This window comes from Micropterus salmoides, unplaced genomic scaffold (assembly GCF_014851395.1).
Source record: "Micropterus salmoides isolate LMB-PRFRI ecotype aquatic unplaced genomic scaffold, ASM1485139v1 Ms_hic_scaffold_19, whole genome shotgun sequence".
Classification (NCBI taxonomy): Eukaryota; Metazoa; Chordata; class Actinopteri; order Centrarchiformes; family Centrarchidae; genus Micropterus; species Micropterus salmoides.
The window spans coordinates 3818863-3831956 of NW_024041039.1; the positions used below are offsets into that span (position 1 = coordinate 3818863).

Below are 13094 nucleotides of genomic sequence, written 5' to 3' on the forward strand. Positions count from 1 at the left end.
AAGCTACCAGCCGCAGAGTAGACGGATCGTTTTTCGCTTTTAAATGTGATTTTTAAAATAAATATGTATTATTAGTGTGGACGTTGCCTTAATTCATCAGACGCCGTTCAGTTCAGACCTGCCCCGTGTTGAATGTGATATAGAAATGTTATCAGGTCTGACCTTGTGAGATTGCAGCAGGGACTTTTGTGTAAAATTGACTTGAACGATTTTGACGATATTAACGCTGCGTGGCTGAAAGGGGCGTCGTACTGCTGGACTGGTGGTTAACAGTCCGAGGCTGCATCTTTAGAAAGTTATCGTTGCATAATTCAGTTTTAGGGTTGATGGAAAGAAAAAAATAGTTTTCAAATGCAGCTGTGTGTCTGTTCAACACGTGTGTGTGTGTAAAATGTGTGCATAACAGTCCATGAATGTGTGTGTGTGTGTTTTAGAGGGAGCGAGACGGAGGGGAAGGGCGACGGCGTGTGGTGGGTGTGTCTGTTTTAAGTGGCGAGAATGACCCAGAGTCACAGCTACAGTATTTGTGTGTTGAAGTGGGGTTGGTGAGGTTGGTCCTAAAATAACCTCCCCAACTGTTGTCACCCCTCCTCTCCCCAACACCCCGACCAAGAAGCAGGTCACCGCACACACACACACACACACACACACACACACACACACACACACACACACACTCTGCTGGTGTGTCAGGCGGTCACCATTTCCCACATGGGAGCAGCAGTGTGTTTGGAGCTTTGGACAGACAAACCACACGCTGCTTCAAGCGCAGACAAACTTTAACTATCTGACTTTTTTTTTTTATTGCTTTTCCATTTGAGAAACATTGTCGAACAGCAAGGATTCAGATTCATAGACTCTAGATCTGAAAAAAAGACTTTCAAACGGTGTGAAAAGGTAAGAACACTATATATTTTTTCTTCCTCTGAGCTGTGTTAGAATTCACTCTCGCCTAAATAAATACCATAAAAATAAAAAGTGTGGTTGATTACCGTGCTGCATAAACAAAGTTTGGTTTAGCATTAATTTTTGGTTAAATTTGAAGTGGTTTTTCAAGCTGTCACAGAATTGATTTTGTTAGAAATTAGATGAAAAGTTGACAGTGTTTTGGTGCTGCAGTTTAACTTCAATCCAATATGAACCAGGGTTTCCCACAGGAGACCGTGGTGGGTGGATCTCGGACCCTCTCGGGGGGTCCAGGGGCATGCGCACCCCCCCCCCCCCCCAAGAAGAAAGTTTTGTACATTTAAAGTTAAATGCATTAATTTGGTGCAAAATTAAGAGGTTATCTATGAATAACTTCGCACTCTTGTAATGTTGTGCTCTAGTAAACTATTTCATCATAAACCATTTTATAGCTATAAATGGTGACGAGACAGCAACAAGGGTCAACAAATTTATTTAATGTTTTTCCAGCAACCCAAAATAAAGAATAGAAAATAAGCAATTTCCCTATTTTATTGTTGTTTTATACTTTCTGTGAATATAATCCAATTAATCTTATTTCCATGCTGTATAGACACCTTATTTTGAAAACCGGGTGCTGTCACGTGTATCCTCGCACTAGCTTAAAAACGAGTGACAGAAACAGACCGTTAACGTTACCGTAGTTACCTGAGACAACCGTAGTGGTTGTCTCGAGTCTGATGCCAAAGTGTGTGAGCATGCGAGCTCACAGCAGCGCACACAAAACACAATGTTAGAGGTCTGAAAGGTTGTTATGAGATGTGTAAAAATATTTTTGGTTCATTTTGAGACAATGGCGGAGCAAATTAGACTGTGGCGTTGATCGTTAATCAATGGGAAACAGGAGGGACAGCGCACATGGAGATTTTTAGAAGGATTTAAAAATGTTTAAAACAAGTGATTTTCCTATTGGGTTAGAGAAATCAGAATTTTTACGATGCTGAAGTCACAAAGAAACAGAGCTTTGAGAGTGTTTTGCTTCTGCAGTTTGGCTTCCAATAGCTTTGTATTCAGAAAGTTCCACCATGCAAAGGTTGTGGTGTTTTTTCATAGAACAATAGTTAATTATTAATAATTAATTCTTTTCAAAGGAGTGTCACAGAAGTCCAGATGATTTTAGCAAATATAATGGTTGTAAATAACTGAAGAACAAGAGACAGGAACACCAGCTCCTCCTTCCTGATGATAATTTGCCACTTATTTTACCAGAATATGAACCATTCTGTGGTTCAACAGTTTAAAAAGGTAAAATCATTATATTTTGACAATATTGAAAATCTTTTTTTCTGCCCTTAAACTTTGAAAACAAGACTAAATTGACTGAAACTAATTATTTCTCCACTTGTAAGACCATCCCATCTTAATGTACAGTATGTTTTCTGTGGAATTTATATCAATAGGAACACAGAGTGAAATACTTTCTAAGCCTACGTTCTGCATCTGTCAGCCTGCAAACATCAGAATCAGAAAGAGCTTTATTGCCGAGTAGTATATTACACGTACAAGGAATTTGCTTTGGTGATAAGGTGCTACATGTAGACAAACATACAGTTGACATAAATAAATGTACAAATACATGTGACCCTGTCTGCTAACATACTTGTGCTCAGTAGTTGAGTTTTTATTGGTTGTTAGAAAGTTAAAATATAGTTTGTTTAAGTAGTGTTTGCAATAAAAGGCAGAATACACAGGAAAGCGGTATGTACAGTAAACCTTGAAATGTTCGACGTGCAAGTAGTGTGTTTTAGCCTTTTTGGTTTCTTTCTTTTAGTTAGGTTTGCACCATCTTTGCAGAACACACCCACAGAGCTACAGCTTCATCTGACGCCGGACACTGCCTACTGCTTTGTATCTGTATGTGTGAATGTCCAGCGGCAGAGAAACCACCGCAGGGTTTTCAAATGACCCACTCAGAACACGCCGGCTGTGAACGCAACCTCAGACGGCCAAGTTTGGAATCTTTTTGCAGAAGCTACCACTTTGAAAAAATTACTGTAACAAGTCTTTGTATCGCAGCAGCGGGTCTCGGTCGTCTTTGAAGCCGCTTAATTTGAATACTCCAGGGGGGAGAAGGAGCACAGAGTATTTGATCTCCAAGGTAAAACGCGCTGCGCTGATGGGCTGTAGTGGAGGAGTTGAAGGTTATTAGATCGAATGGGTGCGGATGAGGCCGAGCTGTCGCGGGCGGTTTGAACGTGGCCTCTGTGAAGCCCTTGATGTCGGCGGTGATGAGGGTGAGCTGGGATTGGAGCTGAAGCCCGAGTCGACTTGCTTCAGATTGATTTTATGCAATTAGAAACCCTGCTGGATGTATGGACTCTGTGATTGACAGGTCATGTCTTGAGTCTACGTGACTGGGGTACGAGTGTGTGTGTTATAGAAGTGTGTGATTCTAAATACGAGTTTCTTGTAAATGAACATCGTGTTGTAAATGTGTACTTTCATGCAAACAAATTCAGAGTTAGTGAGCGTGTATAAATGTATTACTGTAAATTACACATACACACACATGCCAGGTTTTATATAGACACATGCTCTGGGCAAAGCAGCCTTTCAGACTTAATCAGCTGTCAGTCAAATCCAGAGTGAAAATGTCCCTGAAGTTCCCATCCTGTTCTTAGTTTTTGTCTGGGTTGTGGTAAAACCTGGACATTTTAAGTGTTTTACGGATATTTGTCGGGGCTCTGGACGCCCAGCCTGAAACTGGGACAATCCAAGACAAACCGAGACATCTGGGTCCCCTACATTAGATTCAGTATGAGATCCAGCTGACCTAGCCACCTGAAGTCATGTAGTGTAGCAAATCACAACACACTTTTGCAGGAGCCAGCGATCATCTACACTACTTTTTGACTGAACGTAACTTTTTGTGCATGTTGTAATAACTTGATTTTCGCAATTGAGACATTTTACACATTGTGCAAAAACAAACATTTGGATTAAGTGAATTAATTCCATATATGACCCAGGCTTAGTCTGAGCCCAAAAAAGTATAAAAATTCCAAACTAGGAAGATCTCAAACCGCCTCTGCAACACATTCCACTTCTCCACTGTCTTCAGTCTCAGTCCTGGTGCACAAAGCTGCCAGACTGGCCTCCTGCTGTTTCATTGGTCAGAACTGCCGGCTCATTGGCTGCTGTGACAAACGTGGATAAAATGTTCCGTCACTGTATATTTAACTTTATATTGTGACGCCGTTATGCTGTATGTTGGTGTTAATGTTTTTTTTGTTGTTGTTCATAAGGTGATTATTTATTTCCAAATTCTCAAATGAATGCTAAACTGAAAAAACCCCCAACATTTACTGCAAAAATATCAGGTCCCTCGCTTCAGAAAGAAATTACCCTGATGTTATGCACGTACACACAGACGGCAGGGTCTCATTAGCTCCCAGCAGCTTGACTGGACTGAAGATCTTCTAACAAATGACTTCAGATGGAAACGACAGACTTGGTGTTAATTCCATCAGACGGCTCCTCTGTTGAGCGCTGTGTGTGTGTGTGTGTGTGTGTGTTAGCATATTAAAGCTGTTTGTGAATTATTGAAGCATCTGAAAGCGACCGGTGACATTTTTTTTTACCACTGTTTTAGAATGACACGCCAGGACTTAGATGATGAAACTGAGTGTGTGTCTCTCTTTCATGTTTTCATATCCCAGTAGGGACTTGAACCTGATTATACACCAACCCGTCTGCTTTTAGAGGGTTAAGGTTAGGCATGTAGTTGTGATGGGGCTAGGGAAGGCATTATGTCCATGAGATGTGTGTGTGTGTGTGAATTCTACTGTGAGTAAAAGTACTTTTTGTGTGGATTGAGGATATGTGTATGTTTTGGAGATTTGTATGTTAAGAATGTTTAACTTTTCACTGTGTGTGTCTGTGTGTGAACTCTTCTAACTGCACTCCTTCCTCTTGGGGCCGTTGGAGATCTCCCGACGGGGCGTTTTTTGATGAGGCAGTGGGTTTGGTTGTGAGATAAAAGCGTTGCTTAAAACACACACTTTACTTCAAACATCCTAATTGAGAAAGACGTGATGAGCTACGCAAATTCAGCAACATGGCCGCCACATCTACCAGTGAGAAGGATTCTTGTCCAAGTCCAAGCACCAGAGTTTGGTTGTGTTGTCTTGACACTTGAGATTAAGAAAGAAGCCACTATAAACTATTGTCTTGTTTTCTCAGCATATTTGCTTAAATTAAACAGACACGGGATCAGAAGGAGTTACATTAGTGTCTACTCTTGCAGCCGTTGCAGTGGTCAGATGAAAAGAATTCATTATAGTTGCGTGCTTTTGCATTTTTATTTTATACAGTAGCTTCACTTTCTTTTTTCAAAAAGTCGAGGTCGAGCAAACATGTAATGTATTTGGCCAGGATATTTAAGTTGTTGAACTATTATTGATAACAAGTTAACATTTGAACCAAATACTAATGTTCTTTGTGCAAAGCCCCACCAGCGTGTGTGTGTGTGTATATATTGTTATTGAAAGCTGAGGTTTTAACGTCGACACCACTTTTGTGAAAATGTTTTATTCTTATTTTATTGAGTCTGTTCTAACCTTCTCCTGTACCTGCTGGTTACGTTCACTGTCAAAGGAACAGAAAAAAGCCTGAAGGAATTCTTAGTCTGTGCAGTAAAATTGCAGGCTTGAATCTGAAAGACCTCTACCAAATATACAAAGTCAGAATCAGGAAAGAAAGTCCAGTCAGTCCTCGCTGACGACCTTGTTCAGTGAGTTCAGGTTGCTCCAATGTGGTCGTAGATATAACCTTACCAAAGTGAAGGATTTAACTTTGAAAGAGTCCATTTTTAAAATAAAAATATTGATTAGTGGAGCGCCTTTTGGGCACTTTATGCCTTTATTAGATAAAAATGAAGGAGATGGTGATGACATGCAACAAATATCCTCGCTTCGATTCGAACAATTGATTTTGCAAATACACTTCATAGGCAGCTAAAATGTTTAGGCTGAGCGTCGTCCTAATTACAGCACTCTTGTTCTTCAGACTCATGACAGCCTCATGATGAATGAAGCTGGCCCATGTGCTGCTGACCAGAGCTGCCCAAATCAGCCCGTCTGCACCCCCAAACTCTTAGCTAAATCTGTCAGACACACATTGGGCCAGAGTCGACTCACATTTGATCATCGGGAGCCAGAACACAGCCGAGTGTGTCGACACTCGGCCACGTACGGTCTGACTCAGAGTGACGCCTGTGTGCTAAACACTGCACTCATACAGGTGACATGAAAAGCTCTGTGTGCTCTGCAGTCGGCTACATGTCTGAGCATTTATCTGCCTACATCGACTACATGCAGGCACAATGTTCCAGCGCCGCTTACAGTAGCGACAAATTTATTTTGGAACAGTGCTCAGCAGGTCACGCTGTTTGCCAAGCTAGCATGAGCCAAGCTGGCAGCGTGTGTGACCTACATATTCGCATGCCGGGCGGTGTTGTGTTGTTCGGGCGGGTCACCATGGAGCAGCAGGGTGACTCAGAGGTGGATGTAAAGTATCTGCTGAGGGTTCGAAGCCAGGTCACCTACTTTTTAAAAGGTCATCTAATTTTAGTCTGGATTCGTTTAGTTAATCAGCAGAGCGGTAACATGTGAGTGACATAATAATGTTTAATTAAAGGCCCGCTTTTAATTCCATTTTCATATTTATGCTGCACTTTATTTTCACTGGCTCTGCAGTTATGTTTTCTGTTCTTTTTTGTAGGCATGCACTAATGTAAAAACCTTATTCAGGTTTGATATGAAAAGGTGCTACAAAGACAGCATGATAATACTCAGAACATGATGTAGTGCAGGTTGACCCAAACTAAATGTGGTGCTGTTGATTAGTGAGTGATGACAATATATGTAAAGCAATTTTCCCATTTTTGACCCTCATGAGAGAAGCTGTTTACATTTACATTTACTCATTTGACAGACGCTTTTATTTAAAGCCGCTTACATTTCAGGAACAACATACAAGCATCAGTAAAGTAAGAGATCTACAAGGAGCAATAATACTAGTATGCAGGGGCATACTGAGTTTTTTTAATGTTGTATAGAGCAAAGCGGCACGACCGAAATACAGCAGTTGATCATCAGTCATGACAGCCACGTTTCTCAGCACCCAGGCTGGGGTGATAGTTCAGGAGCCAATTTTTAGTTTGATGTTATGCTACATTTAAAGTTTATGTGACGAACTGAAAGCACATTCCAGCAAAGACAAGTTTTAATTAGGAATAGTTCAACATTATAGTTTAACAAAATACTTTTTGGAATGTAAGTATGGCGCTGCAGTGAGGACGTGGTTAGCCTAGCTTAGCATAAAGACTGGAAGCAGGGGGAAACAGCTAGCCTGTTACTGTCCAAAGAAGGGCTGACTGGATTTATTCACGCACTTTAAAAACATTTATTGAAAGTTTTATTCTTTTTTACATGTTTATTTACAGCATTAAATGTTGAAATGTCTATTGTAACAGGCTGTATATTAACTTATTGGTAGAAAACTGGTAGTTCTATGTAAAATCAGACGTTGAGCACCCCCATATCGCCAAAATGGCATGATCCTTGTTTCCCTGCGAAGCTTCGACTGCGAGATTGCCAGTCGAATCAGGCTCCGCCCATCGAAGCATCGAATCTTCAACTATTTGGGGTCAGCCCTAGTCGAAAGTAAAAACCTACATAAACTATATAGCTCGCTGCATCTTGTTTCATGCACTGACAGTGTGTCTGTTGTGTGTTTGTAACGTGTCTTCTTACAATCAGCACATCTCTCCATAAAATGCAGTCCATTACACCAGACTATGACCTTGATGTAGTTGAATTCACAGCAACTGAACATTAAAAGTAAAAGTAGAACTTGTGACAGAGCATATTTTTGCTCAGTGCTTTCTTGCTGGAGTCCGTCTGTCTGTCTGTCTGTCTGTGTGACTTTTGATAGCCTCTCACTTTAGTTCAGTTGCATCAGTCAGTAATAACTGTGTTAAGCAGACGGCGTTCTCCATGTTTTTACATTTAAACCTGGAACTGATCCCACATGAAACTGACTCACGGTTAAAACTGGAACCATGACGTCACAGTTCTGCTTTTCTGGCTGATGTTTTTGTTCTCTGCCAACTCTGATAGGTTCATACTGTTATACACACTGCTGTAACTGTGTGCTTGGTTACTTAAGACTTTATATTGTGACATCGCTAATCTTTTTTTTATTTGTGATGTGTGACTTTAGGACATCTGTGAGGACATCTCGGACCATGTGGAGCAGATTCATGCCCTGTTGGAGACAGAGTTCTCCCTGAAACTGCTGTCCTACTCTGTCAACATCATCGTTGACATCAGGTGAGTCCTCACGACACAACACAAATTTTACATTTTGAATGTTTATCATGTTGCACCTTAACTTTAATTCCAGGGCTGGTTCAGTCTTCTGTGATACTTTTAAGGGTTTTGTTACTATTAAATTGTTTCTTGTGGGTTTATTATTGCTGTTTTCTTGTGAACGAGTGAATGAATCTTCTTGCCTTCACTGATAATGTTACTCACTGTACATTTAGTTGATTTCCAAAGCTTCTAATACTCTTTGTTAGTAACAGTTTATCCCACTAAGAAGGAAGAAGGATATGACCGTGAATGCATGCCGATCAAGTTTTTAATTAGTGCGCTCACTTATAAGTAAAGAATTAGCCAAGGGGGATAAAAATCTGTCTGCTACGAAATCTAAATCTTGTAATTTTACATTTTTCGGTTTGATTGAATTATTCATATTAAATAACTACGGGGACAAGCTGTAACTTAAAGCTGGTGGTGTCTCATGTGGTTCAGGACTGTGCAGCTGCTGTGGCACCAGCTGAGAGTCTCCGTTCTGGTCCTGAAGGAGCGTCTGCTGCAGGGCCTGCAGGACTCCAACGGAAACTACACTCGCCAGACCGACATACTGCAGGCCTTCAGCGAGGACCAGCACCAGGTAAAACACATAAACACCTTTCACAGGATGGCACCAGCTCAACACGCCTCGATTCTTCTCGCCTTTTTTGGTTTTCCATTGGGTAAATCTGGTAATTGGTAGGCTTTTTGTTATCACCTCCAACGAGGTTCCAAGCGAGCAGATGCGATACTAAAAAGTGACTTGAAAACACCTCAGATTGGTTCAGAGAGAAACGTCACTACTTACTGCATCATCATTATTACTGCTGTCCTGAGGAAAACCGACATTTTTAACCAGTTTAGCCAGAGATTGAGGGACAGTAACCCTAACGATACTCGCTGTACTTTATACCTTTTATTATTATGATTGCAAAGTGTGGAGAGAACACACACACGACATCATCTGCAATGGATGGGGCACCAAAAGCGAGTCGAGTTGAGCTGGTACCAGCAATCAATAAGCACTAATACGCACTATTTCTTGAACATGATTTGCTGCCTCAACTGCATTTTTTGTGCGGATAATTTGAACATTGTGTTGTTTAACACAAAAAGCCACTGATAATAAAACACCATTTGTTTCAGTATCAAATTGTTATTTCATTCGTGTTTAGAGGCTGATTTTTGCCCCTGAGTGAAAGCTGAAGAAACCTCATGGTTAATTGTGGTTTAAACTCGTCTTTATGGTCAACACTTGATGCCAAACAGTGGATCACTTCGCAAATCTGACGTAGAACATTCAAAACAATTATGATAAAATCTAAAACAAATATGCACAAGTAAAATTAAGAAAACCCAAATTTTTCAGTCCTCAATAAAATAAACATCTTAATAAAAAAAGTAAGTCCTAATTCGTGTGTTATTCAAGTGAATAAAATCAAAAAATTTTAAATAGTAATTAATTAATTAATAGAATATTAATATATTGCTATTGAAATAAATTATATCGCAATAATTATTGTGATTGCTTTATTGTCCAGCCCTACAGTGAACTCCTGAACACCACCAAAGCGGTCTGTACTGAAGCTGCTCTTTTTTGGAAGTTGACAGTTGACAAAGTGCTTCATGTCCTGTATTTATCCAAAAATAATCTTTTTTTGTCACTTGATGGTGCACTTTGCTGTTTCTAAAATGAAGGCAGAGCTCTTTGTCCATTAAGGCCAGTTTTGTTTTAATTTTGGGCTATTTTGCTTCCATAACATGTCTTCTTTCAGACTAGATTTCTCTTAGATTCACCAAGTTAGCATTAGATAATGCCTCATTTGCATATTTATACATAACATTTCAGATGTTTTTATCCTATTCACCTGTAGCGTCTCCCCTTCAATTTCAGGCATGAAGGAACGTGATGTTGAAAAGCAAAAGCCATAAAAATGTTTTTTAAACACAGTAAATAATATCCAATACAACTTTTGAAGCAAATGTTTGGGATGTTCATATGAAAAGAATAGACAAAACGTTTTGTCATATATTGTGTTGTAACTTTTGTTTTATTTAGATTTTACATTTCCCCTGCTCAGGGTGTGAAACACATTAGATGTTAACATGATTAATTCTTCCTCTCCAGACTCGCCTGGACGCTCTGACGGAGGTGGACGATTGCGGTCAGCTGACTATTCGCTGCAGCCAGGACTACTTCTCTTTAGACTGTGGTATCACCGCCTTTGAGCTGAGTGACTACAGCCCCAGTGACGAGCCCGAGGCCCGGGGAGCTCAGCCAGACGGCGAGGACCCCTCCCAGGAGCTTGATCAAGCCCAAGCCCCAAATCCTGAACCAGGGGCCGAAGAGAGCGAAGCATCCCACCTCTCAAACCACAAACTCCATAACAGTTTACCTGAACTCTCCACGCCCGCTGACTCAACAAACCACAACCATTCTCCGTCGATATTACCCATAATGCAATGTGGCATGCCTCACCACAGTGATAGCGCAAAGCGCCCCCTGCAGGGTGTGAGCCACAGCACTGAAGTGTCGCCCACACAGCCGTCACTTCCCAAGAGAGCTGCACTGTTCTCAGACGGTGGAACCAGAGTGGAGGACTCAAGGGGAGGTCTGGGAAAGGTTAGCCTGCTCTCGGGGCTCCAGTTCCAGGCCGAACTGAGTCGGAGCACCCCTTCTCTCATGGATCCTCCAGACCGCTCAAAGTTCTGGTTGGATCTGGACTCGGTTTATCCAGAAAATGTTTCACAGTCCTATGAGAGTTTGCAGGTTCGTCCCTATCTTTTCTGCTTTTTTCCCCCACGTAGATGAGGCCTTTAAAGATAATCAAAACTTTTATCAGACTAAATCACAAACTGGGTGCAACTTGCTAGCTGAAACAGAGACAAGTGTATTTTTTTGTCCACTATTTTTAATATAGTTGTACAAATGACACAATGATGTTGGATGTGGGTACTTGGATCTCGTTCACATAAAATCTGATTGCATTTGACTAAAGATTTCTCAAGAAAGTAAAACTTTTGGTGGTTAGAAAGCTACAGTCCCCTCCAATAGTATTGGAACGGTAAGGCAAATTCCTTTTTTTTGTTGTTCACTGAAGTCATTTGGGTTTAAGATCAAAAGATGAGACAAGAGTTCAGAATTTCAGCTCTCATTTCCTGGTATTCACATCTAGATGTGTAAAAAAACTCAGGACGTACAACCCTTTGTTTGAACCCACCCATTTTTCAAGTGAACAAAAGTATTGTATATGAACAAATAATCTTAAAGTAAATAACATTTAATATTTGGTCTTGCAATAACTGCCTCAAGCCTGCGACCCATCGACATCACCAAACTGTTGCATTCTTCATTTGTGATGCTGTTCCAGGTTTTTACCGCAGCTTCTTTCAGTTCTCGTTTGTTTTGGGGTGTTTCTCCCTTCGGTCTCCTCTTAAGGAGGTGAAATGCAGCTCTGTTGGGTTAAGGTCAGCTGATTGACTTGGCCAGTCTAAAACCTTTTTCCCCTGAATTCATTCTGCTGCGACCATCATTAGTTACATCATCAATAAATATTAATGAGCCTGTTCCAGAAGCAGCCATGCATGCCCAGGCCGTGACATGACCTCCACCGTGCTTCACAGATGAGCTTGTACGCTTCGGATCATAAGCAGTTCCTTTCTTTCTCCACACTTTGGCCTTTCCATCACTTTGCTAGAGTTTAATCTTGGTCTCATCAGTCCATCAGATTGTGTTCCACAACTTTTGCGGCTCATCTCTGTTCTTCTTTGCAAATTTCACTCTGGCCTTCCGATTCTTCCTGCTGATGAGTGGTTTGCATCTTGTGGTGCGGCCTCTATATTTCTGCTCTGAGTCTTCTTCCAACAGTGGATTGTGATACCTTCACCCTGCACTGTGGAGGTCATTGCTGATGTCACTTCCTGATGTTTTGGGCGTTTTCTTCACAGCTCTCACCATATTTCTCATTAGCTACTGTTGTTTTCCTTGGCCGACCTGTTGGACGTCTGTTGCTCAGGACACCAGTAGTTTCTTTCTTTTTCAGGACCCAATGTTTGTCCAGTGGCTCTGGTCGATTTTCCTTCTTTTCTCAGCTTGACAGTGGCTTGCTTTTCTCCCATAGACAGCTCTCTGGTCTTCATGTTGTTTATCCTCTTTAACAGGAAATGCAGTCTTTATAGGTTTGAACCAAGGATGAAAACTTAAACTAGTCATGTTTGGACAATCAACCTAAAAGGCAACAACTGGGCAACAAGAAACATCCGTCAGTCAGGTGTTCAAATAGTTTTGTTCACTTGAAAGTGGGTGGGTTCAAACAAACGGTGGTTTGTCCTGAGTTGTTTAACACATCTAGATGTGAATATCAGGAAATGAGAGCTGAAATACTGAACTCTTGTCTCAATCTTTTGATCTTAAACCCAAACGTCTTCAGAGACAGAAACAAAGGAATTTGCCTTACCGTTCCAATACTTTTGGAGGGGAATGTACTTTAAAACAATGACTTTACTTCAGTCAGGAGACTCGTCAGGGTTTAAACCATTTATTACAGCAATATGCATTTGAGTTTGCTGATGTGGCTCTGCTAATTTGATGCAAGCGTGGCGCGGACTGTCCCTGAAGAAATCAAGGGTATTGTAGTATGTAGCGTGAATGTTTGCATATGAATTAATACTTACCTCCATGTGGACGGGTCCTTACAGAAGATGTTTATAATGTTTTTATACCCGCTTTAAATTTGATTTTATTTCCACCTCTAGTGAATTTGTCCAAAA

The 13094-nt window shown here is 40.9% G+C and overlaps 1 protein-coding gene across 1 annotated transcript in view; it reads left to right on the top strand.

Annotated features, from left to right (window-relative positions):
• Positions 1–13094, top strand: part of akap6 (A kinase (PRKA) anchor protein 6) — a 235522-nt gene that overhangs the window by 21051 nt on the left and 201377 nt on the right. Inside the window, exons 3-5 of the mRNA XM_038728683.1 lie at positions 8191–8300; positions 8784–8925; positions 10453–11094. Coding sequence (XP_038584611.1) covers positions 8191–8300; positions 8784–8925; positions 10453–11094 — 894 coding nt within the window. The remainder of the gene's footprint in view (positions 1–8190; positions 8301–8783; positions 8926–10452; positions 11095–13094) is intronic.